The sequence below is a fragment of the Oryctolagus cuniculus genome, chromosome 5 (genome assembly GCF_051225735.1).
Source record: "Oryctolagus cuniculus isolate XC-2025 breed Fujian yellow rabbit chromosome 5, ASM5122573v1, whole genome shotgun sequence".
Taxonomy (NCBI): Eukaryota; Metazoa; Chordata; class Mammalia; order Lagomorpha; family Leporidae; genus Oryctolagus; species Oryctolagus cuniculus.
The window spans coordinates 19,412,363-19,436,755 of NC_142871.1; the positions used below are offsets into that span (position 1 = coordinate 19,412,363).

General features: G+C 50.4%; 1 protein-coding gene and 2 long non-coding RNA genes across 13 annotated transcripts in view; 1 reads left to right on the top strand and 2 right to left on the bottom strand.

Annotated features, from left to right (window-relative positions):
* Positions 1-405: 405 nt before the first annotated feature.
* On the bottom strand, positions 406-6,016 carry LOC149126428 (uncharacterized). 5 transcript variants are annotated; one of them, XR_016233642.1, is made up of 3 exons: positions 5,827-6,016; positions 5,576-5,648; positions 406-2,887 (listed from the first exon to the last, which is right to left on the bottom strand). It is a non-coding gene; the product is annotated as an uncharacterized LOC149126428 (long non-coding RNA). The 5 variants fall into 5 exon arrangements; XR_016233643.1 differs by having other exon boundaries at positions 5,576-5,738; XR_016233640.1 differs by lacking the exon at positions 406-2,887 and adding an exon at positions 4,937-5,482.
* Positions 4,593-23,953, top strand: LOC149126429 (uncharacterized). The gene is made up of 4 exons (XR_016233639.1): positions 4,593-4,779; positions 22,896-23,008; positions 23,137-23,225; positions 23,417-23,953. It is a non-coding gene; the product is annotated as an uncharacterized LOC149126429 (long non-coding RNA).
* The window catches only part of SASH1 (SAM and SH3 domain containing 1), a 324,812-nt gene continuing 311,576 nt past the window's right edge, over positions 11,158-24,393 (bottom strand). For all 7 annotated transcript variants that reach the window (XM_051855276.3, XM_051855275.3, XM_070073463.2 and 4 more), the window contains 4 exons: positions 22,886-22,999; positions 18,231-19,339; positions 17,074-17,205; positions 11,158-14,389 (listed from right to left, as the gene is read on the bottom strand). In XM_051855276.3, coding sequence (XP_051711236.3) covers positions 14,126-14,389; positions 17,074-17,205; positions 18,231-19,339; positions 22,886-22,999 — 1,619 coding nt within the window. In that variant the 3' untranslated portion in view covers positions 11,158-14,125. The remainder of the gene's footprint in view (positions 14,390-17,073; positions 17,206-18,230; positions 19,340-22,885; positions 23,000-24,393) is intronic.

Genomic DNA, 24,393 nt, shown 5'->3' on the forward strand with positions numbered 1-24,393 from the left:
CCATCCAGCCATGGTGAACCATCCAGGAAACAGAAGGACTTCTTGTCAAGGTCTCGGGCCCTGGATCTGGGGCTAACCTCCTGTCTCCCACCCCGGTATAATTCCCTTCCCTCCAATGCTACTACTGCCCACAGCTTCCTTGAACAGCCCCTTGGAAGCGACTTTCAGTGTGATGCATGAGCTAGAGGAGCTTCATTGGAGCTTGGTGAGTTGTGGCTTTAGCCAGTGGGGAAAGGGCTGCGGTGGATCTCAGCGGGAGCTGTTTGAGAAGACTAGGGAGCCGTGTGGGCCTGCCTTTCGACGTTCCGTCATGGCCTTGCTGTGAGATCCTGAGCCCTGGCCCACCACTTTCCAGGGGGAGGGAGGGAGGGGTCAGCCTTCAGTCCACTCTCAGCAGCTGTCCTGGGCCTGGCCCTTTCCCACTTGACCTTCAGAGAGGGCCCCCAGGGACGCTTGCTCAGGGCCGCCCTCCCAGACAGCTGCACGAGATAGAAGCATCGAGAACCAGAGCAGCAGCAAGGGCCACTTAGAAGTCCCTGAGTTCTCCATTCTGACCACAACTCCTACTGCAGGAGGAGGGAGCTGGAGGCCATCAATGTTTAGGGCCTGAGCTCTTCCCAGCCTGGCCAAGCAGGACCTAAGACACAGCCAGCTGTAAAGGACCTGTAAAGTTCTCCACTTCTACAGATCACCTGTCACCCTTGTCCAGTCGCTTTCAAGGCAAGCAGTCACCCACAGATGGCCCTGGGACGGGGTGCTCAGTGGCTCAGTGTCCTCTTGTTACACAGAGCGATCACCTGGAGGAATGCAGTTTGAACAGAGACCAAGTTGCCAGCTGGGAAAGGAAGGGTGACGGTCCCCCAACCTGTGCCCTTTCTAGAGTGCAGTGTGGTTGGAAATGAGATGGTGTCCACGGCTCTAGGAACACTTGCCAGGGCAGGCTGAGGCTCTGTGATCACCTGGGCTCCATTCCCCCCCACAAGAAGGTCCCCCCGACTAGGGCTGCTTTGGGTAGATTGTGTAACGCAGGCTCCAAGTGCCCCCAATAAAAATCCCCAGGCAGGGGCCGGTGCTGTGGCATAGCAGATAAAGCCGCCACCTGTAGTGCCGGCATCCTATCTGGACGCTGGTTCGAGTCCCAGCTGCTCCACTTCCGATCCAGCTCTCTGCTATGGCCTGGGAAAGCAGTGGAGGATGGCCCAAGTCCTTGGGCCCTTGCACTCATGTGGGAGACCCAGAAGAAGTTCCTGGCTCCTGGCTTCGGATCGGCGTAGCTCCAGCCATTGCGGCCATCTGGGGAGTGAACCATTGGATGGAAGACTTCTCTCTCTGCCTCTCCTCTCTGTGTAACTCTGACTTTCAGATAAATAAATAAATCTTTTAAGAAAAAAATAAAAATTAAAATCCCCAGCATCGTAGGGGGCTGAGCACAGATCTGCTTTGGAGACCTCAAACCCTTAACTGGAGAGTCTGGACTTGTGGTTTAGATTTTACCTGGAGTGACGAGAGCAAGGACACATGGAGTCTGGGATATGGTCACCAGCAGTGACACTGTGGCAACAGAAGACATGGTGACGGGACACTAGGGATGGGCTTCTCTGGCCTTAACCCTCAGCTGTTCAGACAGGCCTCTGAATTCAGCAGATCCGGCCAACCTCCAGCAGTGTCTTGCATGGGCATCTTGGAGACAGTGACAGGATGCATTGGAATTTGGATGCAAGGGGGCTGAAGCCATCTAGTTCTGCAGAAAAAGAGTATACCTCCCCTTGGGGAAAGCAGACCCAACTAGTTGCTTTCCGAGATGAAATGAACTCGGAGCTGTTAGTGATCTGTGCTTCTATGACTGCCATTCCTTTGAATGACGCATGCAAGGCAGCTGCAGAACAGATGGGAGAAAGCCAGATGTCTTTGGACAGAATTTCTATCAATTTGTGGTACTTTTCAAGCACGGTTTTGGGTTGACTTATTAGGAATTGATTTGATAAATGTAAGTGTAAATAACTATTTATGGTTGATTTATTAGGAAGAAATGAGATGCTTTGCAGGTTTGGGGTGATGTTTGGATCTCTTCGCCAGGTCTCTGGTTCTGAGCTCAGAATGCCTTGGCCCAGGGCACCATGGACAGGGCTCTGGTCCGTCAGGAAGGGTGTTGACCACAGGAAGAGGCTGAACTTCAGATGCTGGGACTCAGACAGGCAGAGAAGAAAGGATGGGGTGAGGATAGGAGGCTGGAAAGAAATTGAAGCCAAGACGAACATTGGAATCCGCACGGAATATTCCAGAGACACTGAAGAGACAGGCACATCTGACTGGGCCATGGCATGGCAGTGTCCCAGGGAGCCATGAGGTCTCCTCTCAGGATTTATGTATGATTTCCTGAAAGAGCCAGCAGGACCGATGAGGCTTTCCTGTGAGTGGAGGCACAGAGCCAGGTGGAGTTCAAGTTCAGCCAGACCCCTGAGTTGAGAATCTCCCTTCTCCTAAAGCCCACTGTTCACTCCACCAACACCGAATCTCTGTTAGCAAGACAGCTGCAGCGTCACCTCTCGCTTTTCCCGTCTTGAGTGCCGCTGATCCAGGCAGGCTTGTTGTTCGCGAACGTTCTGTAATCTCAGGTGGAAAATGGCATCCTGGCTCCACAGTGGCTTTCAAGCGCCCAGCTTTGCCTAACTTCTGATTTTCCTCCCCGGCAGGTGGGATTGTGTTTCTCGACTCAAAGTGCACATGGCTGTCCTCGCACTCTCATCCCAGGGCGGACAGCAAAAGAGTCTAGAAGCGAGGGAACTGGGTCCTGTGCCAACCCCAGCTGCAAAGGAAGCTGGTGAGGGGATCCAGAAGACGTCAGTTGCCAGGACGAATGTGGGGGCCAGTGATCCTTGCTTCAGGGCTGGGAAGAGTGTGGCCAAAAAACAAAACAACAGATGCTGCCATCAAACAGCAGAGGGTGGCTCTGAACAAAGGTGGCTGGGCACTTGGGGCTTTTGTTTCCGTTCCCATGGGTGAGGCTGAGTGGTGAAGGGACTTCCCCAGGGTCGCAGAGCAAGCACAGAGCCAGAGCGTGCCCTCCCCTGGGGTGGGGGTGGGGCACCATCACCTGCACAGCCATCTTCACATAATTAACCAAGCGATGAGTGCTCAACACAAATCACAAGGCCCCAGGGACACCCTCCCCAAGGACCCTGTAGTTCTTTTTTTTTTTCTTTAATATTTTATTTATTTGAAAGGCAGAGTTATAGAAAGGGAGAGAGAGAGAGAGGTCTTCCATTCTCTGGTCCGCTCCCTAAATGGTTGCAATGGCCAGAGCTGGGCCAGACTGAAGCCAGGAGCTTCTTCCAGGTCTCCCACTAGGTGCAGGGCCCCAAGCACTTGAGCCTCCTCTGCTACCTTCCCCGGCACATTAGCAGGGAGCTGGATTGGAAGTGGAGCAGCCGGGATTGAGCAGGGGCGCATTCAGGATGCCGGTGCTGCAGCTGGTGGCTTCACCGGCTAAGCCACAGCGCTGGCAACCTTGTAGTTCTTAACTAATTATCAGAAGAACCTGTGAGGTCTGCAGGTCTGCACTGCGGCACAGCAGGTTAAGCCACCCGTATGGGAGACCAGATAGAGTTCCAGGCTCCTGGTCAAGGTCTGGGGGAGTGAACCAGCAGATAGAAGATCTCTCTTTCCGTCTCTCCCTCTTCCCCTATAACTCTGCCTTTCAAATAAACATTTTAAAAGAAGAACTTGGGGGGGGGGGGGGCGCTGGGAGAAAACAAAAACCAAAAACTCCCGAAGGCCTAGGCTGCAGATTTAGAGTTGGTCTGGGGTGGGGCGTGGGCAGCCTCTCTTTGAAGGGCTTCCCAGGAGTGATGGTGTTTCTGATGAGTCAGCTTGGCTGCTGCCCCCAGCCATTCAATCACACTAACCAGGGGTAGCTGTGGGGTGTTTTACAGATGGAATTAAAGTCCATCAGCTGACTTAAGTAAGGGATCTTAGCCGATCTGCGTGGACCGTGTTCGATCCTTTGAAAGGCCAACACCAGGATTTTCTGATGAGCACACCATCCTGTGGACAGCAGCTTCCCGGGTTCAGGAGTTCCAGCCTGCAGGTTTCACACTGGCCTGGCCACCCCCCCCCCCACACACACACACAATGGCATAAGCCATAAGGATACCCCAGCTGATGTTAATAGGTAGTTCAGGCTGAGAACAAGGGGATTTTTCAGCTGTGGTGAAAGCCAAACGGCATTAGAATAAAATAACTCAACGGGAGACCTCACGCCTGTGAGCTGTGTGGCCGCGCCCCCACCCACAGCGGTAAAATAGGAGCCGGTGTGGGTGCTCCGGTGCCTGGGGAAGCCACGACCTGTCAGGCCTAAGTTCAGCGCACACCTGGATGGAACGGGGTCCTTGTGGCGTGTGCTCTCCTGGGCCAGGAGCCGTGGAATGGGAAACAGCAAACCAGCCTGGCCTTCCACCTCACTGCCCCCCATCTGTTATGGGCACAGCAGCACTTGTCTCCCCCAAACCCAGGCAGATGTACAAACCCCGAGGTCTTAATTGTTGATGGGCTCAGCGGAGATTGGATCTACCTGTGGCAACTGGGAGGTGGGGCCGTGGCAGGGGGTGGGCCCCGGAGCGTGGCTCCGGCACAGGATTCGGTCCCTTTCAGTACGGTTCCGCCCAGCTTCTCTCTCCTCCTCCCAGTTCACCACGTGGAGGAGCCCCAGCACCTGCCACGACCAGCCTCCACAGGCGCTAACTCCAGGGCAGCCCGACCCGGACCTGGGACCTCCAAACTGTAAGCTGAAACACTTTCTTTCCAAGAAGCTCCTCTCGGGTGTTTTTTAAGTGAGGAAAAGTGGACTAATGGAATTTCTAAGGTTGAGCACCGTGTTTTAGGGTCCCCCTAAACAGTCTCCCCCCCCAACTTGCTCTTACTGGCCACCCCTCCCCCCCGCAACTTGGTCCTACAACAGGGGGGAGTGCACCTGCTCACTTTCAGACACACAGACACTGCACCCCACCAGGCGCAGGCAGCAGGGCCGGGTCCCCCAGCTCTGCTCATTAAAGGAGTGGAGTGGAGTGGAGTGGAGTGGGGTGGGGTGGAGTGGGGTGGGGTGGGGTGGGGTGGGGGGCCAGCGGCTCAACGATGTGAATGAGCACGGACCGTCCTTCAGGGCAGCGGAGCGTCGTGCAGGTTCCGCTTTGCTCCCCGCCGGGGCCTTGGGTGTCGTGGCTGGTAGCTGGCTCCAGCGGCACTGCGCCCTGTGGACCCTGTCCTCGTCGCCCGTGGTGGCCTTCGGCCTGGCGGAGCAGCGCTCTCTGGTGGCCGCACGCCGCAGCAACAGCTCGCTCTCTGCGAGTCTCGGTTCCGCGTGGCTCGGATTTCCTTCTAAGCCACGGGTGCTCACGGACTCCAGCTACGGCTTTGAGGAGCCAAGGGGACCCGCCGCTTCTCTGCGGCTAGCGCTGCTCCTGACACCTCTCTGGGTCTCTGTCTCCTACAAAACGGAAGGAGTAACGACAGAGCCTCTCCCCCAGAGTTAACATTTAGGATTCAAGAGCTTGTGCCCCAGGGCGTTCATTGAACAAACCTTAGATGTCACATAGAGAGGTTTCCAGTTGATCAAAGAGCACATCTGCGCACTGCTAGATCTTAGATTGCACCTGGAGCAGACAGATAACAAGCGATGAATCCCACACGCTTTTCTGCTGTGGCTTCATTCCAGAGCCCAGATCCTAAACCCAGCACAATGACTGCAAAATACAGAAAGAGAGAGAGATGGCGCTTCAGAGACCTAGAGAGAGGAATAGGCAGCCGCTGGCACGGCAGCTTGGCACGTACTTTATCCTTAGCTGAAAGCACTCGATTTCCTCTTAAATGGTAGATGTCTGGGTTGCCTACTTTTGCTCTAAGCTGACCGGCGAGAGACCATCACCAGGGCGATGAGAAGCCTCTGGGTGGAGCCTGAGGTTCGCGAACAGGCAGAGGGTGGGGAGGAAGCGGAGGCTGCCAAGGACACTAAGTGGCAGCAGCTGTGGAGGGGGCGGGCCCCGTGGGGTGGGGTGGAGGCTCAGCAGGGCGAGCCGTGGCGGGTGGGCGGCGGGTCCAAGGCCAGGGGAGGGCGGAGGCAGACAGGTCTGCGCGCCAGGTGGGAGTCTCGCTGGCGTGTCAGTTCCTTGTTGGCAGCCAGGGGGCAGTCGGCTGGGGAACAGACAGCCCACAGGGAAGAAGGGGCAGTGGCCCGGAAACTTCCAAGAAGTTTGGCTGTGAAAAGCCAGAGAGCGCGCGAGGATTTTTCTTGATGAAGGAAATGTGGTTGGAGAGAGGGATATTAAAAAAGGAGAGTGAAGGCTGTTTGAGCTGGTGGGTCTCTGTTCGCAGGAGCAGGGAAAGGGGTGTTTCCGATGAAACCCTTGGAACCTCCCGCAGGGATCTGCATGGAGACTTCCCAGGCTCTGTGACCTTGGGCAGCTTCAATAAGGAAATCTCTCCAGATCGAAACGGTCCTAAAGTTGCTCTGCTGGTTCCCCCACCAACAGGCCTTGCCCGGCTCTCCTCCATCACCATATCTCCAAACGTCGGGAAAATGGGCGCCAGTCAGGGGAACTTGAAACAAATGGTGTTGTCACATCTTCTATAATCAGGGCACCAAATGGCATCCATCTGATGAGAGGCATTTCTGATAGCATTTAATTGTTGATCATTATTTAGCAATATTCTAAGTTAGCTGTACGTTCAGAACTTGGTGGTAAAGATAATGACATCCAGAAATTTTTACAGATAGAACATAATGAGCCAAAGAAATTATATTTTAATTTACACATTTTTTCTTATATGGAAATATAATAGGCTGATCAAAAAGATAAAAACATAAATCATTGTGTTAGGGTAACGTGTGTGCAGGAATGGGATGGAGATAGAATCTCCAAGAAAAAGGGAAACCAAGTCAAATATTTAAATTGCTTGCTCTTGGGGGTGTGGCCTAGCAGTTAAGATGCCACTGGAGACCCCTGCATCCAATATGGAGGTGTCTGGGTTGAGTTCCATCCCGATTATAGCTTCCTGCTATTGTGCACTCCGGGGTGGGGGTGGGGGGTGGAAGAAGGTGATTCAAGTATTTGGGTCACTGCCACCCAGGGTTGGGTTCTCGCCTTAGGGCTTCAGCCTGGTCAGCCCCCCAGCCAAGGGGGGCATCTGGAGCATGAACCAGGAGATGGGAGATCTCTGTGTCTCTGCCCCTCAGATAAAGACATTTGTTAAAATATACTTCTAAATTGATGCTTCTTGAGTGCTTTTAGTAGACAATGGTAGGGGTCAAACTGCTGTGCTCTTTATGGGCATATTATAAGTCTTCAAATATAATATGGGCATATTATGAGTCTTCAAAAAGTTAATTAAAAATACATATTATGAAAACATGGGGGCTGGCGCTGTGGTGCAGTAGGTTAATCCTCTGCCTGCAGCGCCGGCATCCCATATGGGCACCAGTTCTAGTCCCTGCTGCTCCTTTTCCAATCCAGCTCTCTGCTTTGGCCTGGGAAAGCAGTGTAAGATGGCCCAAATCCTTGGGCCCCGCACCTGCTTGGGAGAATGGGAAGAAGCACCTGGCTCCAGGCTTCGGATTGGCTTAGCTCCAGCTGTTGCAGCCATTTGGGGAGTGACCCAACAGAAGAAAGACCTTTCTCTCTCTTTCTATGTCTCAATGTCTGTAACTCTACCTCTCAAATAAAAAATCTTTAAAAATCATTATGAATGGGTTTTGAACTTTTCTAACCCAAAATAAGCATCTTTCAATTCTATTTTCCACAAACATTTTGAAGTACCCTTGATTTTGAAAAGTAATACTGCAGTTTTATTTTGAAATGCAAGTTTTTATAGGAAGGTAGAAATGTCCAATTTTGCAACTCTTTAAACTTACACATAACTTTCAGATGGCAACTTTTTTTTTTTTAATTAAAGATTTTATTTCAAAGGCAAAGTTAGAGAATGCTTCCATCTTCTGGTTCACTCCTCATATGGCTGCAACAGCCAGGACTGGGCCAGACTGAAGCCAGGAGCCAGGAGTTTCCTGTAGGTTTCCCATGTGGGTGCAGGGGCCCAAGCACTTGGGCTGTCTTCCACTGGTTTCCCATTAGCAGGGAGCTGGATCAGAAGTGGAGCAACAGAGACTCAAACTGGTACCCACATGGGATGCCAGCATTACAGATGGCAGCTTTACCTGCTATGCAATGCCGGCCTCTAGAGGGCAACTTTAAAAAATGCAAGAGAGTCCTTGGTTTGTGAATATTGTTTTAGGGCTATGTGAGCAAAGCTGGTGGCCGTGGCCTTAAAGAACAAAGGCAAAGCTGAACAAATGGGAAAGGACCGGAAGGCAGGGACTACTGGCTTCTGGCTTCAGCCCACCCCAGGCTGTTGCGGGCATTTGGGGAATAAACCAGTGGAAAACATCCAAGATGAAGACCTCTCTCTCTCTCTCTCTCTCTCTCTCTCTCTCTCTCTCTCTCTCTCTAAACATTTATTTGTTTGAAAGGCAGCAACAGAAAAGGAGATAGAGGGGTTCACTCCCCAAATAGCCACAACAGCCAGGGCAGGGTGAGGCCAAAGCTAGGAACCAGGAACTCCATCTGGGTCTTCCATGTGGTGGCAGGGGCCCAAGAACTTGGGCCAATTTCTGTTGCTTTCCCAGGTGCAGGGATCAGAAGCTGAGCAGCCAGACTGAAACCAGCGCTCTCGTATGGGATGCTGGTGTCGCAAACGGTGGCTTCACCTGCTGTGTCACAACACTGGCTCCTGCCCCCCACCTTTTTTTGTTAATGTATTTGAAAGGCATAGTGACAGAAAGAGGAGACATCCCTTTTGTCATGGCAGGAGCAAAGAGAAAAGACTAGAAAATGGGGTGTTTGTGAGTGGCTGAAAGTGCCATAGAGGAATGGATGGGTTGCACTTAGTGCCATAGAGGAATGGATGGTCCACCAAGTGGGGGATCGCCCACTCAGGGTCAAGGGCAGGTAGATGAGGAGGCTGAGTTTGCAGGAGATATTTCCTGTTGTTTTCTTGTGCTTTTCAAGGTATCGTGTTTAGCACCTGGCACTCCATTATAATCCATGGAACCACCCACTCTGGGTATGGAGACTGTTTCTCCTCTGGTTGCCAGAAACCCTCTAGGGACAACTCACTTGCAGCTCTACTCATATTCATTACCAAGTTTGGGGGAAAGTCCATTGAGGACGAAGGACTGGGAAGTGCCAACCAGGTTCGTCTGAACTACTGTGGCTCCCACACAAGTACCCAGGAGTCCTTCTGTGTTGGTCTCAAACATGGGTTTGATTAGGACTTCCAGGGTTTCTGTGACAGTGTATGAGAGGTGACAACTGAATCTCTTTTCCAGAATGTTCTTCTCTGAAGCAGTGTTGCAGGGGTGCCCTGGGAGAAACTGGGGGACCTCCGAATTGGCCCCCAGTGCCTTGATGAGCCCTTGGAGTGAGCATCTACCCTCCTCACTCACTGGCTTGCTCACTCGCTCACACACACAGTCCTGGGAAGTACTGTGTACCTGTTTTGTTCTGAGAGGGTCCTTGTAGCTAAGAATAGACAGCCAACCACCCAAGGTTCAGTCAGTTGAGTACTTAAAGAATCTTAGGGAGTGTAAGAAAAAAGTACCTGTTTTGAATAAGTATAAAATCTTAGGGGTCAGCTTGGGATAAATGAGACTGGAGGTTTTTTGTTTAGCTTTTTAAAATCATGCCATTCACTTGAAGCCCTATGCTGAGAATACATGAAATAGCCCAGTTTACAAAATGGACTGGGGAGTGGAGAGGATGACAGTCATTTAAAAATGAACCCTGCCATCCTCAAGTTTCCTTTAGTGAAATCCACCAGCGGACTGAAAACAGTCTCTCCAGACTGAAACGCTCTTGACCTTTCAACAGCCATTTTGCAAACAAAACAATGTGGGTATACCTGGATATTTATAACAGCTTTTTTTTTTTTTTAAAAATATTTATTTGAAAGGGAGAGTGACATAGAGGTAGGGGGAGAGAGAAACAGAAAGAGATACTTCTGTCCACTGGTTCACTCACCAAATGGCCACACAACAGCCAGGTCTAGGCCAACCTGGAGCTAGAAGCTAGGAACTCCATACAGGTCTTCCACATGGCACTTGGGGGGCAGGGGTCCAAGCATCTGGGACAACTTCTGGGGTCTTCCCAGGCACACAGGCAGGAAGGTGAACCAAATGCAGAGAAGCTGAGAACGTAAGCTGGTGCTCGGATATGGGATGCTGGGCATTGCAGACTGTGGTTTAACCCCTTGTCCACAGCCTGGGTGCCAGAACAGCTTTTTTACAGCATCGAAGGCTTACGTTTTCATAGAGTACTGGTTAAACAACTTATCTGCATAGGTGAATGCTACGTAGCCTTTAGCAGAATGGAGGGGTGTTGACATGGAACGATCTTTAAAGCATGTTAATTTAAAATTAAGCAGGGTGAAGCGGTGGGGAAGAATATGCTATTGTATTAGCATATAGAAAAAAGTGTTATAAAGAAAATAGAAAAGTGCATGTGCAATTATATTTGTAAATTCTCATACGTGGAGTCTGTCTGAAAATATTGCTCTATGCTGCTCTAATACTTGGGTGCCTAGAGAGAGAGGAGCGAGGTGATTGGCAAAAAGGGCTTTGTCTCAAGGTTGCATATTAAAATTTTAAATAAGCTCCTCCTTTCCAGCAACAATTGTGCCCTGGTATCAATTTCAGCACATCAACACTGAAAAAAGGCTGTCTTCAAGTCGATTAATTTCTACAACATGCTCATAGCCTCCCCCCACCACCCCTTCTCAGTGGAAGACCTAGGTTCTGTTACCATTTGTCTGAGTATTGGGCACATTAATCCTCTGGTGGGGCACAAATTCTTTGTTTGAAAATGATGGGTTTAGACTAGAAGTGGCTTGTGAAACTCCCTGGACTAAGATGATGTGGTTTTAGGACCTGATGCACATTTGGAGAACAAAATGTAATAAACTGGCAAAGAGCAATCTCCGTGCAGGTCAGATAGTGTTTTGAAGACGTCGCTGGACCACCTTCACAATGTATTTCATTCTGTAACCACCCTATAAATCCCTTTTCATATCTACTCTGTTCATCTTCAGAAACCAAAGAACAACCAAAGAGGCATATTCAATTGAAGAAATTTATTTACTTTTTTTCCTAGGTACATAGATGACATAATTATAGACAAGTTTTGATACACAGGAAAACCCTTCTGTCCACCTTTCTTTTTGCTAAATGAATCGGCACAATAATTTTTACACTTTTTAAAACAATACATAGCTTTGTTGGGCTGAAGCAATTGCAAGAACATACTGGTACTGGTATATTACAGCTACTTACAATGTTTAAGAACAGCAATGGAGAAAAATAAGTTATTTAAATATTGATTTCATATACAGAAAGTGCAATGTTGTTAGTTGTTATATAACTTGCTTGACTGTTTTCTCTATCAATTTAAAATCAAGGTAACTTGGACTTGGACTATTATATCTTTTTCTGAAAATAATACAGTACACATGCAGCAGTGACTTGGTGAGGCGGCCTCCTTTGCTGTGGTTCCAGAAGCTAGCTTTGCTGTGTCAGGAACTGACTTTTCCTAGTCATTTCCAAGTTCATCCACACTCAGGTTCGAGACAGAGAAAGGGGCCTCTGGGTAAGGCAAGGCCAGGAAAAGCTATCTTGGCTCTGGAGGAGTGGACGTGGTAGTTGGGGCTGGCTGCCTTTCCTTCCAGCTGGCATTGCCGTAAAAACGATATACAATGTCATGTGGAGCTACCTGAGCTAAACTGCCTTTTCCAGGGTTCTTTTGTGCTTTCCAAAGACAACAGTGGTCATCGTTCCGTGAAATTCTGTACCCAAAGCAACCGATGAGATCTGGAGATTGCGGGAGCCTTCACCTGTCTACTGCGTAAGGCCCACAGGTGGCCCCAAACCACCTCAGTGAAATGTCACGCACAAACATTCAGGCTTCTCTCAGACCAAACAAAGTTCAAAGCAAAGGAAGACCAAACACCACTAAAGATATCAACAAAAATCTCTCTAAACACCACAGTAAGGTCCAAACCACCTCAGATCCCTCAAACATTGCCACTAAAAATAATCTGTGGTCCCTGAATTTTGATTTTCTATGCAAAGGCAATGATTTCCAAAGAAGAGTCCTAAAAAATATGGTTTGGTATTCCCAAAAACTCCAATTTGTAAAGTTCCCTCTTCTCGTGCCATTCTTATGTAATTGAAAATCCGACACTTGACAGTGAGCCACAAGCTGGACATTCACGTGAGATTTCTCCTTTGTTACCTGCTCCATGACTGTTGTGTGGCTCGCTTGCTCAGCTAAGAGGATGAGCAGGACTTCTCACAGCGTCCAGGGGATGGGGGGAGCCTGCTGTGCTGCGCCCACCTGCGCCCAGCCCACGAAATCTGATCAGATCCTCACAGCCTCGCCATCTGCCAAAAAGGCGAACCCACACCCTAAGAGGACCAGCCAGAGCTGACTTTTTAAGAGTTTAACAGAAATTTGGCAGCTTTTCCTTCTTATTCTGCATTTCCAAAATTTCTTCACATGGCATCTTATAGAAGGTGAATGTTGTTGAAGAAATAAACATTATCTTTAAAGATGCATACCAACGCATGGAAAAAAAATACATGTTCCCTCAGAGTGTCACGGATGATATATATATATAAAATCATCACGGATGAGATATCCAAAGCATATGCTAATGATGGCTTCGTACTGAACAAAATTACCCTCCCTGCCGTCATGAGTGAAATCATTTGTCTTGAAGTAGATGAAATATCACAGAACTGTTGACCAAGGTCTTGTGTTCCTACTGTAAACGATCACATTTGATGCTTAAAATAGTGTTTATCAGACCAATGTAAAGGAAACTCATTTTGTAAGCAATGGAGACAATAGTTGTTATAAATTTGCTGTATCTAAAAAATCAGACACTGGACTACGGAAGATAGAATATGGTTGAAATTCAGTTGGAAAACAACTGAAAAATGTGCACACACATGTGGTTTGTCTGGCTCCACAGTGAACCTTTGCTTGAACGGAAAGAACGGCCTAGAAACTGAAAAACCATCAGAAACATCTTAGAAACGACTTCCCTTTTTGCACTGTGAACCTCACACTGACTTTTGGCGGAGGTGACCTGTGAGCCAATGACGGAATTCTGGAGTGGACGTGGTCAGGGTTCCAAGTCAATAATACTGCAGCGTAACGAGCAACAGGGTGATTCTACGAAATTGATGAAAATGAAAGGCAGTTACTAGAAACACACACACATACACACGCTATCTTTGAGAATTCCAGCCAGGTTTCCACTGGACTTGTTAGTTTAAAAACCGAAAGCCAACACGAATTATGTGCCTGATAAACACCCCTACAAAATAAGCCATGTTAGGATGAGACAATGAGAAAAGCCCACGGTTGCTGAGAACATCCCAGATATGTTAGATGGAAGTCTAAGCGGAAGATTCGGAACTACGGTTACAGGGCTGTGGACGTGAGTTGGATAACTGCTTAAAAGCTTATATTAAGGCAAATAAAAGCTGATTGCTAGAAAGCAATTATTAAAATGCTCTTGTTTATCTAAAGGAGAACAGGACTGGTTTTCTTCTGGTATAGCCAGATGTTCTAACTCTTGAGCCAGTGAGTATGGTCAATAGTGTACAATGACTCCCAAGTCTGTTACTTTGGCCTACCTAAGCCCGTCTGCCCTCGGTGTCGCTCATGGTGACCGGCAAGGGCAAGGGCGCAATCAGAAATGGAATGGGCTGCCCTGACCTCTCCTCCTAGCCCTCTGCCAAACACAGACGGACCGAGGCACAGCGTGTGCAGCCAGTTGGCAACTTGGTTCTTCCCCGTTTGGAAAATAAAAATAAGTGCTGGTCTTCGTCTTTGGGGGCGAAAGAGAACCACGCCCATTTCCTTGCGGGGAGGGGGGTTGCTGTGCTGGAGGAGAGGGTCCTCAATCCTCGGCCAGGTTCCCCGCTCCGTCTGGCCACATGCTGGGTCTTGAGCTGCATCCACGCTGTAAGCACAGTGACAGGGTGGCTCTGGTCCGGAGGGGCCCAGCACGGGCCTGGCTACACGGCCTCGGGGCCCGCTGGCAGTTTGAAGAGTCTGGCTGCGGACACGAGCTTTCGGATGTGTCGCTCCTCTGTGATGCCGGCCTCCTGGAGGCAAGTGTGTGACAGAGAAGGCACTTGGCTCAGGGTGCTGAACCCCGCGTCGGCGAGGGTGCTGGTGTACATGGGCAGGCCGATGGAGATGAGCCAATCGGACACGGATGCGATGCACCCAGGAGACAGGGGCTTCCTACAGATTTCCGTGAGTCCGCCGCTTGGGATCTGCATGGATGGAGAAAGCTAAGTGAGGAAGGTTTTACGCGCATCAGTGGTGGGCTACCGTGTACGTGCCCGAGAGGAACGCTACAATCACAGGTTCAGTCAACCACAGGATGGAAAGAACTGGCAAACAACTGCTGATGTGGACAGGTGTTTTTTCTTGTTTTTATTCCCTACAGTGCAGCGTAACAACTATCTGCAGAGCACTGTCACTGCATTAGGTATTGTAAGTCATCTGGAGATGACTGAATATAAATGGGAGGCTGCAGATACTATGGCAATTATAGATTGCAAAAAATATTTGCTTATTTCTAAGTATCTGAAAGGCGGGGAGAGAGAGAGAGAGAGAGAGAAAGGTCTACCACTGGCTGGTTCACTCCCCAAATGCTCACTCCAGTTGGTGCTGGGCCAGGCCAAAGCCAAGAGCCATGAACTCCACCTGGGTTCCTGAATGGGTGGAAGGGACTCAAGTACTTGAGACATCAGCTGCTGCCTCCCAGGGTCTACAGAAGCAGGAAGCTGGATCAGAAGGGGCAGCGGGACTCAACCCAGGAGCTGTCAGAATGTGGGTGTTCCAGGCTTAACCGCTGCACTGTAACACCTGCACCCTACAGTTCATTTTCTGTAAGGGTCTTGGGCACTCATGGATTTGGTGTCCACGGGGGTTCCTAGAACCAATTCTGTAAGGAAACATGGGAATGACTATACTGAAGTACTACAATGCTAGATTAACATTGTAAGAAAGTCAGAATGCTATCAGATGTCAAAGATCATGACTAGCATGAAAAATTTTTCTCAAAAATGAAATTCTCAAGGAAGTGCCCTAGGAGGTATTAGATGAGACCCCAATTAAGTGCCCAAGTCTCCAAACTGCAAGCATTTATGTATCCTGCTGTTGTGTCTCACGGTGGTGTGCTCTTTGATGAGAGAGAACTACTAATGGTGATTTGAAGAGAAAACCCTATGTGATAGTGTGGAAAACAATACTCAGTGGACAGAGATTTTAAAACGTGGATTTTCCATTGCACTGTGAATCTATACTAAGAGCAAATCAAAAATCAATGTAATTACAAAGAACTTAAAATAGAACAATCTCAAGTGTTGGCTAGGACAAGGAAATGGACGTTTAAATTTGATAGGTAGATATAGAGGGCTACACCTTTCAGAAAGGCGACTTGCTAACTAGTGTGAGAATCCTTGGTTTTGAACTATCTTGAAGCTAACCTTCTTCAGTGAAGACTGTCAGAAATTAAACTTGGAAACACAGTTTCATTAACAAGGATGTTCTGTGCTGCACCACTAAAAATCTAAGTTTGAAAACACAAGTGTTTCCACGATGTGAGATCAGCTAAATCATAGTACATCCACCTAAAACACTTTGAAATACTAATACAGAAAATCTTTTCTCAGTAAAGAAGAAACAGACTTGTCATACGATAACTGAAAACAATCAGGTTCCAAAATGTGCTTGGAAGGGCAGGCGTTGTGGCACGGCAGGTCAAGTCCTCACTTGGGATGCTGCCATCTTCTATCAAATTTTTTTTAATCAAAAGGTTTGAGTTCTGGCACCTCTGCTCCCAATCCTGCTAATGTGTCCTGGGAGGTATGGATGATGGCTCAAAGGCTTGGGACCCTGCCACCCACATGGGAGACCCAGATGAAGTTCCATGCTCTAGGCTTAGGCTTGGCCCAGCCTTGGCTGTTATGGGCATTTGGGGAGTGAATCAGCAGATAGAAGCTCTCTCATTCTGTCACTGTGCCTTTCAGGTAGATAAAAATAAACATTTAAAAAATATTTCTTAAAATTTTCTTAAATATTGTACATGTGCAGCAAATTTTTTAAGATTCACAAGTAAAAATTTATAGTGTTTAACATTTTCAGAGTCACACCTGTAGAATGGCTCAATCAATCTACTTAACATATGCGTTACTCCACATAGCATTATTCTGTGGTGAGAACCCATAATACTATGCTGACTTAGGCAATTTTCAAGTATACAATATTTTAACTGTACTCATCCTGTTGTACAATAGATTTTTTTTTTAAAAGATTATTTATTTGAAAGGCAGAGCTAGGAACAGAGAGAGATGGAGCTTCCATCTGCTGGTTCATTCCCTAAACGGCCACGACAGCCGCGGCTGGGGGCCAGGTACTTGGGCCGTCTGCTGCTGCTTTCTCAGGTGCATTAGCAGGGAGCTGGATCGGAAGTGGAGCAGCCAGTACCTTGAATCGGCACTCATCACAGGTGGTGGCTTAACTCGCTGTGCCATAACGCGGGCCCCACGATAGATCTTTTGAACTTCCTCTCTGACTGCAATTTTGTGTCTTTTGGGGGAATCCTAAGGACATTTTCAAAGGGACAGGTGTTGTAGCATAGTAGGTTGGGCTGTTTGTGATGCTGAAATCCCACATCGGAGGGCTGGTTTGAGCCCTGGCTGTTCTGCTTCCGATCCAGCTTCCTGCTACTGTGCGCAGGAAGGCACGGGAAGACGGCCTAGGCCTTGAGTCCCTGCCACCCACGTGGGAGACCTGGATGGAGTTCTGGGCTCCAGGTTTCAGCCTGACCCAGCCCTGGCTGAAGTGAATGAGCAGTTGGAAGATCAGTCTTTTGCTCTCTGTCTCTATCATCTTGCCTTTCGAATAAATAATCTTCTAAAAACCGTCTTGGGAAGCCTGGGCCGCTCACCGCCATGCGGTGCTGCTTCCGGAGCAGCTTCACCCGGATCTGGTCCAGGTGGGTGGCGACCTCCCTCTCGGGCTGGTCCAGGTCCTCGGCGTATCTCTGCACCAGGGCTTCGGGGATCCCACAGCGGCCGTGCTGCCAGGGGGGAAACACAGGTGACGTGAACGCTCGCAAGGTTTCTCTCCCTTTCTTTCCCTGAGAGACACTGAGGACCTGGCATTTAGCTTCTGGCAGGGATCACCAAAACTTCTGATTCGGACACATGCTTTAGCAGGAAGAGGTTTTTTTTTGTTTTCTTTGTTTTTTTTTTTTTTTTTTAATGTCTAAAATCTTACAAGCACTGATGAGCTCCAGGACAGTGGACAATCGCCGCCTCCTGAACGCATGTAGATGTTTTATGCCCCAAAGTCCTCGGTTAGAGGTACTAACTCCGGAGAGGGTTGTCACAACGCTTCCTGGCTCAGCATATGTCCTCCACCCATGCCACCCTCAACAGAGGCCAAACCCAAGGCACCATTTGCTCTCGGGCTTTCCTCTCCATGAGCTGAATAACCCTGTTTCCCTTTATAACGTTAGTGTCTCGGGGACTTCTTATATTAACAGAACGATCATGCTGCATTTCTTGGACCATTGCCCCTGCCTCCCTCAGCCCTGTCATTCCTCGGATGTGACTGAGGTCAGCCCCCTGCACTACAGGGCAAGTCTGAGGGTGACCCCTCCACCACAGACAGTCCACTGTTGTTGCTACTGCTAACCCTGGAGTAGAGAGGGAAATGAAGTGGGAGGCATCAAGTCTGGATGCACACATGCATGTCAGGTAGTACATGTCAGTGTGTGTACGTGCACGCCAGGTAAGCCATGGACGGTTAGCCTGGGAGCTCCTCCTGCCCACAAAACCAACCCTTTACAGACCCAGCTGTGCCGCTTTTCATTCTCCCTTCAAAATTTAGCCAGCATGGAACTGAAAGCAAAAGCTAAAGTCTGGGAAAAGACGCCCCCAACACACCCCTGCCCAGCCTCCGTGTGTCACCTGCAGCTCACGCCCCCCACCACCAGCTCACACGGGCACCCAACGGGCAGAGGTCACCAGAGGTGGCCCATTTGCTACCGCGCTGAGCGGCGGGGCTGCCTCGTTCTATGAAAACAAAGGCCTGGGCTACCTTGTCGGAATACGGTTCCTCCGTGAGGTCGATGCCTTCGGCGTGGAGCTTGTTTTCGGCGAGCGTCTCCAGGTCGGCTCCCCGGGGGCAGGAGACCTTCCTGCTCAGCGCCGAGCCCAGCCTCACGCCGTGCTCCTGCAGGCTGGCGCTCTCGGGCAGCTCCGAGAGCCAGGGCGGGGGCCGCGTGCTGCGGGGGCTGCCGGGCTCCTGGCCCGGGGAGGGGCCGTCCCCGGGGCCGGCGGGGCTGGGGAGGCTGCCCTTCTTGGCCGGCAGGCAGGGGGCGTCCGGGCTGGGGCCGGGGTGCAAGCCGTTGGCAAGGCGTTCTCTGCTCTTCTTGGCGGGAACGGGCGGAGGCTGCGGGGGATGCTTGGGCGGCGCTCTCGCCTCGGGGACCCTCTGCTCCGCATCCAGCCCTTCTTTGGGGCCCGGGGGATGGTTCGTTCCTTCGAAATCCTGTCCTTTGCCGTGGCCCTCCAGAGACGTCCTTGAGAGGCCGTGCGGAGCGCCAGGAGGCTGAGCGTCACAGTTTCTGGGCACACACGGAGGCAGCGAGGAGCCGCGGGCAGGGGCCGCCGCCCAGCCCTCCAGCCTCTTCGCCGTGGCTCTCTGAGGTTCCGAAAATCGCTTGCTTTGGGTCAGTAGCAGCGCGGTGCGGGCGGCAGAGTCTCGCTCCGGGTGCAGAAGCTTTGCGGCGGGCGCCGCCGTCTTTTGGGGCACTTCGGGTGCGATCCGCGGGGCGGCTGCGGGTCCCTCGGCAGGTGCGTCTTTCCCGACGCCCGGCCCTCCCTGGAGGTCGTCCAGGGAGTGGGACCGGGGCCACGCGTCCACGGCCTGCGGGCCCTCCAGGGTCTCAAAGCTTCGACAGATGGAGACTGGGAGGCTCCTTCGGTTTCTGCTGGCGCCAGGCAGCCGTGGTGGGGCACAGCCCCCGGGAGCGTCCAGGGTGGGACCCCAGCCCAGCCGGCCCTCCTTCTCTGCCCGCTCCTGGGGGTCGGCCGGCTTCGTCAGGGGCAGGGTCGGGTAGTTGCCCCGCGGACTCCTGCTGAATGCCTTCAGGCCGGCCTCGGCCGCTGGCTTCACGGGCAGGAGGCCGCTTTTCCGCGTCTTGCCTGGGAGACAAGGGGGTGTTTTACAATCGCCATTTTTAACAATGAATCAAACCGAAGCATGAAGGTGTTGGAGTTAATTGAAATCGCCTACTCCCATATCCCTTTGTTGAATTAGACTTAGGGACACAAAAGCACCCTTTATGACACTGGGTGATGGAGGGTTATTACCATCCCTTGCTTATTTTGAGAACGAATTCTTGGTCTTATTAAAGAACTCAGCGAGACAGAAATTAATTGGGTTCTACGGAAAAGAAATACACTGTGCAATAAAGTAAATCTAGGCCTCATGTCTATTCCTGCAGTTGGTAGGGAAGCACGATCATCCATACCCAGTTTAGAAACCACACAGAGGGGCGTCTCTGGTAAGCTGGGGTTCCCAAGGCCATGGCTGAGTGGAGAAGGGGGCTGCCGGTGGAAGAGACTCCATAAACGGTGCCCCTCACTCCACGTCACACCTTCCTTGAAGCTGCACCAACCAGCTTCCATCCAGAGATGCAAATAAGCTGACGCGAACGCTTTGCCAGGGACAATCTATAAAACACGCGGTTCTGGGTTCCAGGGAAGCAGTCGCTCTGGCTGCAATAAACCATCAGGGTGGGCGTCTGGCCCCGTATCCCAGCGCCTCCATTTGGGGTTCAGGTTCCTGCTCATGTGCACCTGGGGAGAACTCAAGTGTGTGCGGCCCTGCCACCCAGGTGAGAGGCCTGGACTGACTGGGCTCTGGCCTCCTGGCTTTGGCCTGGCCCAGCCCTGGCTGTTGCAGGCAGTTTGAGGCATGAACCAGCAGATGGGAGATGCATCTGTCTCTCTGCCTCTCAAAAGTCAGACTGATGAGTAGATTATGTCTGGTTCATAATTCAGTTATTTGCTGATTGCTGGTTGGTATTAACTGCTGCTCTGCATAAGCCTTCCTGGGAACACAGTCTGTGGGCCAGGCAATGTGCTAATCGCTTTCTTAGCACTGTAAACACACACACACATGTGTCTGTCAATAACACGCTTGCTGTGTGCTCTGACGCTGGGCTGAGAGGCCTGAGGGGATACTGAGTTAAGCACTGCTGTTACTCTAGACCTACAGAAAAAGAGGCTTTAGAAGAGGCATCAGGTTTAGCAGAGGCGAAGACAAGGCTGGCTGGAATCTCTGGAAAGCCACTACCCTGTGAATCGAGGTTTTCTTTCTAATCTATTGTTTGGGCAAGCATTTCTGAATAAAGGTTTTCATTTAGAATTTGAGTGTCTCCCCCATTCCACAGCCTCACCCTTCTGTAAGTAAGCAGTGTGGAGAAGCCAGGCTGTGTGGACTGACTGGATTTGTGGGATGGAGAAAAGGGCTGGGTAGTGGCCACTGCGAGAGGGAAATGGCCACTCTGGGGAACAGGAAAGTTGTCTTTGACTAAATCTCTGAGTCCGCTGTAGGGATGAGGGCGCGGGGGATGGAAGGAGAGGCCTGGGGCTGTGATGTTACACGTGGTCGGGCCGCAGTCGGCAAGGAGGCCCACAGCCCTCGTCCATGATTTCACAGCTTTCTACCGTCCTCCCTGGACTTGAAACTGCATCATGTTGAGCATAATTCTAGACACCAAGACTGACAGCTAAGAAAGCAGCCTCCTCCGTCAGACTTTTTATTAGTGGCTCTGATAGGACTCGAATGAACCCGTGAAATACTTTGCACTTGGCAAAGCAGAGAAATGGTCCCCTGTTATGTACAGGGCTGTGAGGCCTCACATCCTGTCTACCGTCTGCACCCTGTTCTAAACTGGTAAGCAGCAAGGCATGAGGCACTGGTAGGTTGTCTTGTTGTTCTTAAATAGAGATCATTAGCCTACATGGCCAAGGTTCCACGTTTCACTAGTAGGAAAAATGTCACAGATAAAGAGAAAAGGGAAATACCTCTTCAAAAGGCATATCACAGTAGAGTTGAAAAATCAGTTTGAAATAGAACATTCCGAGATCCCCTTCAGCATGAACTTTAAAAACACGACTTTCCTTTCCCTTAACTCCCAATATAAACCGAACTACTGTGTAAGTTCCGCTTTTATGTTCTGTTCACACTGAAAGATTCCTGAGCTCACTTGGTTCAAAGTAGGGTTCGCCAGCTTTGTTAATCTAGTTTTTCAGCAGGTGCACCTGAGGTCTTTGGGGGGCATTAAAATTCTGCCAGTGAAATCCTTAGCAATCCAGCACAGCTGGAACTCATTTACTGAAAATGTCTGGATATGGAAAAGTTATTAACAGAAAAATAGAACCCTCAGGAGCTACAGAAGGATTCTGAAGTTTACAAAAACTGAGTGAATTTTGCATCCCATCGGGACTCGGACTATCCGAGCATTGAGGGTTTCGGGGAGAAGCACCATCTTCCAGAATGCACAGAACACCTTGAGGGGCAGGGCTCCTGCGTCAAACTAGGAGGTCACCAGGTCCTCACTGGAGTTGGGATGAGGGGGAAATAAGCAAGGTGCCCAGGTACAAACTCCAAGAAGGTGCTCACTCTCAGGGTCATGCCCGGGACAGCACCTCTTTAGCTGTCACAGCCTGGGCACACATAGTTCTGGTTTTGGTGTCCACCATGGCTCTCAAGCTGTTCTCTGCTCTTATTTACAATAAGTAACACATTTTACATTCAAGATCTGGTACACAGAGGTGCACATGGATGCACGTGCATGGGCACACACACACACACCTGACACAAAGACTCTAGGAATCAACACCACCAATACTAACCCTTACCTTGTTTGATGCACTCTGATATTTTCTACTTGATTTTCGCTTACAGAACTGCTATCCATGACCCACTAATTTGATTTCACAACCCACAAATGAATTACAACCTGCAGTTTTAGAACAGGTGCCTCCGGACATCCTTACATGTGGGTTACTAAATGGGATTCCATGGCAGCAAAACCTATTGGACCTGGGCATTTTCAATATGGTCTTCAAGTGCTCAATGGCGACTTAGGTCACTGTAGCAGCGGGAACCCTTTCTCACTAGCATGAGATCTTGGAGGTTGCAAGAGGAAAGCACAGAGACACACAGGGAAACATGGAGCACACCTGCCCCCAGTCCACCTAAAACTCCCCTCCTATTTTACGAGTACACTTTCTGAAATCTCATCCTGACTGCTTCTGGCTGTTGGCATGGGGAAGCCACAATGGGATGTGGGGCCTCCATCATCCTACAGTAATTGCCTCTTGGCTCAGGTCATGCAGCTGGGACAGGCAAAGCACCTGTGCCAGTGTGACCCTGATGGATGGACTACCAAATAAATTGTTTTCCTTGGGGACTTAATTGTCCCCAGTACTCAAATGCTGGCTAACTGGGCAAAGAAAAGGGCACAGGAGACATATGGCTTTGGTTTCACAGCTGCATAGTATTTTAGATGGAATTTACTAACCCCACATCAGCAGCCAGGAGGAAGACAGAGGAGGTCAGGGAGGGAGAGGTGACCACCGAGTTTGTAATCATGATAGAATCATCCTGCTGGAGAAGAGTGTTCTTTTGAAGCCAAGAATGGCCGAAGCAGGTGCATGGATCGGGGCTGATCTTACCGTTTTCCAGGTTCTCGCTGCTTTCGTAGCATCCTGAGTCTCGTGGGGAGCATCCGGGCAGGCCCTGGCTGTCCACCAGCAGCTTCTCCTGGGATCCGGACTGGTCACTGTTACCTGCAGAAGGTGAGCACATGGAATGGAGTCACAGGGGAGGATGGGCAGCAGAGGTTTCCAAGTCGGCCAGATTCTGCTTCTGTCTGGGGTTACCACTGACCATCTGAAAGCAAGTAACAATCGAAATTCTCTTCAAGGAAAGTATCAATCCCAAGAAATGGATCTGGTGAGCAAGCAGCTGGGATGTGTGGACGGCTGACTCTGGGCCCTGAGGAAAAGTGCAGAGGTACGGGCAGCAGGGGATAACACCGACGGGCTCTTCTTTTTTTTTAAAGATTTATCTTCCTTCCGCTGGTTCACTCCCCAGATGGCTGCAACAGCCAGAGCTGTGCCAATCCGAAGCCAGGAGCTTCTTCCAGTTCTCCCATGCGGGTACAGGGGCCCCAGCACTTGGGCCATCTTCTACTGCTTTCGCAGGCCAGAGCAGAGAGCTGGATCGGAAGTGGAGCAGCTGGGATTTGAACCAGTACCCATATGGGATGCCAGCACTGCCAGCGGTGGCTTTACCTGCTACACCACAGCGATGGCCCCCGACCAGCTCTTCTGACCAAGGACACCTCAATCAAGGAGCAGCACAGTGGACACACGCCCCTCTTGCAAGGTAAAATCTGGCAGACTTGTGCTTCAAGCTTTTTACATTAGCAGTTCTCCAATGTAGAAGCTACTATCAAAGCACCAGATGAGGACCAGGTGTTTGATGAAGCAGTAAGGATGCCGACTGGGATGCATGCAGCCCCCCCTGGAATGCCTGGGCTGGAGTCCCAGCTGTGCTTCCGATTCCAGCTTCCTGCCAATGTGCACCCTGGGAGGCAGCAGTGACCGTCCCTGCCATTCATGTGGGAGATCCAGGTTGAGTTCTGGGCTCCTAGCTCTGGCCCTGGCCAGCCCTAGCTGTTGTAGATGTATGGAGAGTAAATCAGTGGATCCAAGATCTTTGTGTGCCTTTCAAATAAATTTTTTAAAAAAAAATTGTTAAATGTTAAATGAAGTGCAAAGTGTTAATAGCATTTAGGGGCATTCTTATCCGTGTATCATCTCAGCAGGTGTCAGGGTAGCTGGAAGGGCAGAGACCTCCCCAAACTCCAGAGTGGCCAGCAGCAAAGCCTATGTGTTTTTGTTGTTTGGGATGAGTTCAGAGTCTCTTTTCTGCCTTCTCCCTGTGTCCGGGGCCAGCGTTTCCAATTCTGCCTGTATAGGGTGAGCGAGACAGGGAGAGCCCAGGAAGTGCTCTGCTTTGGGCAGTGAGTGACAGACACGCTGCAGGCGCTGTGAAGAGGAGCTGCAGTCTGTGTCCACCACGCCTCCCTAAAGCCAGCGCCCGATCAGGAGCAGCAGCAGGGGTTTCGGTGGAGGGAGTGTGCCTCGAGGCAGTCACCTGGAAACCATGGTGGGGG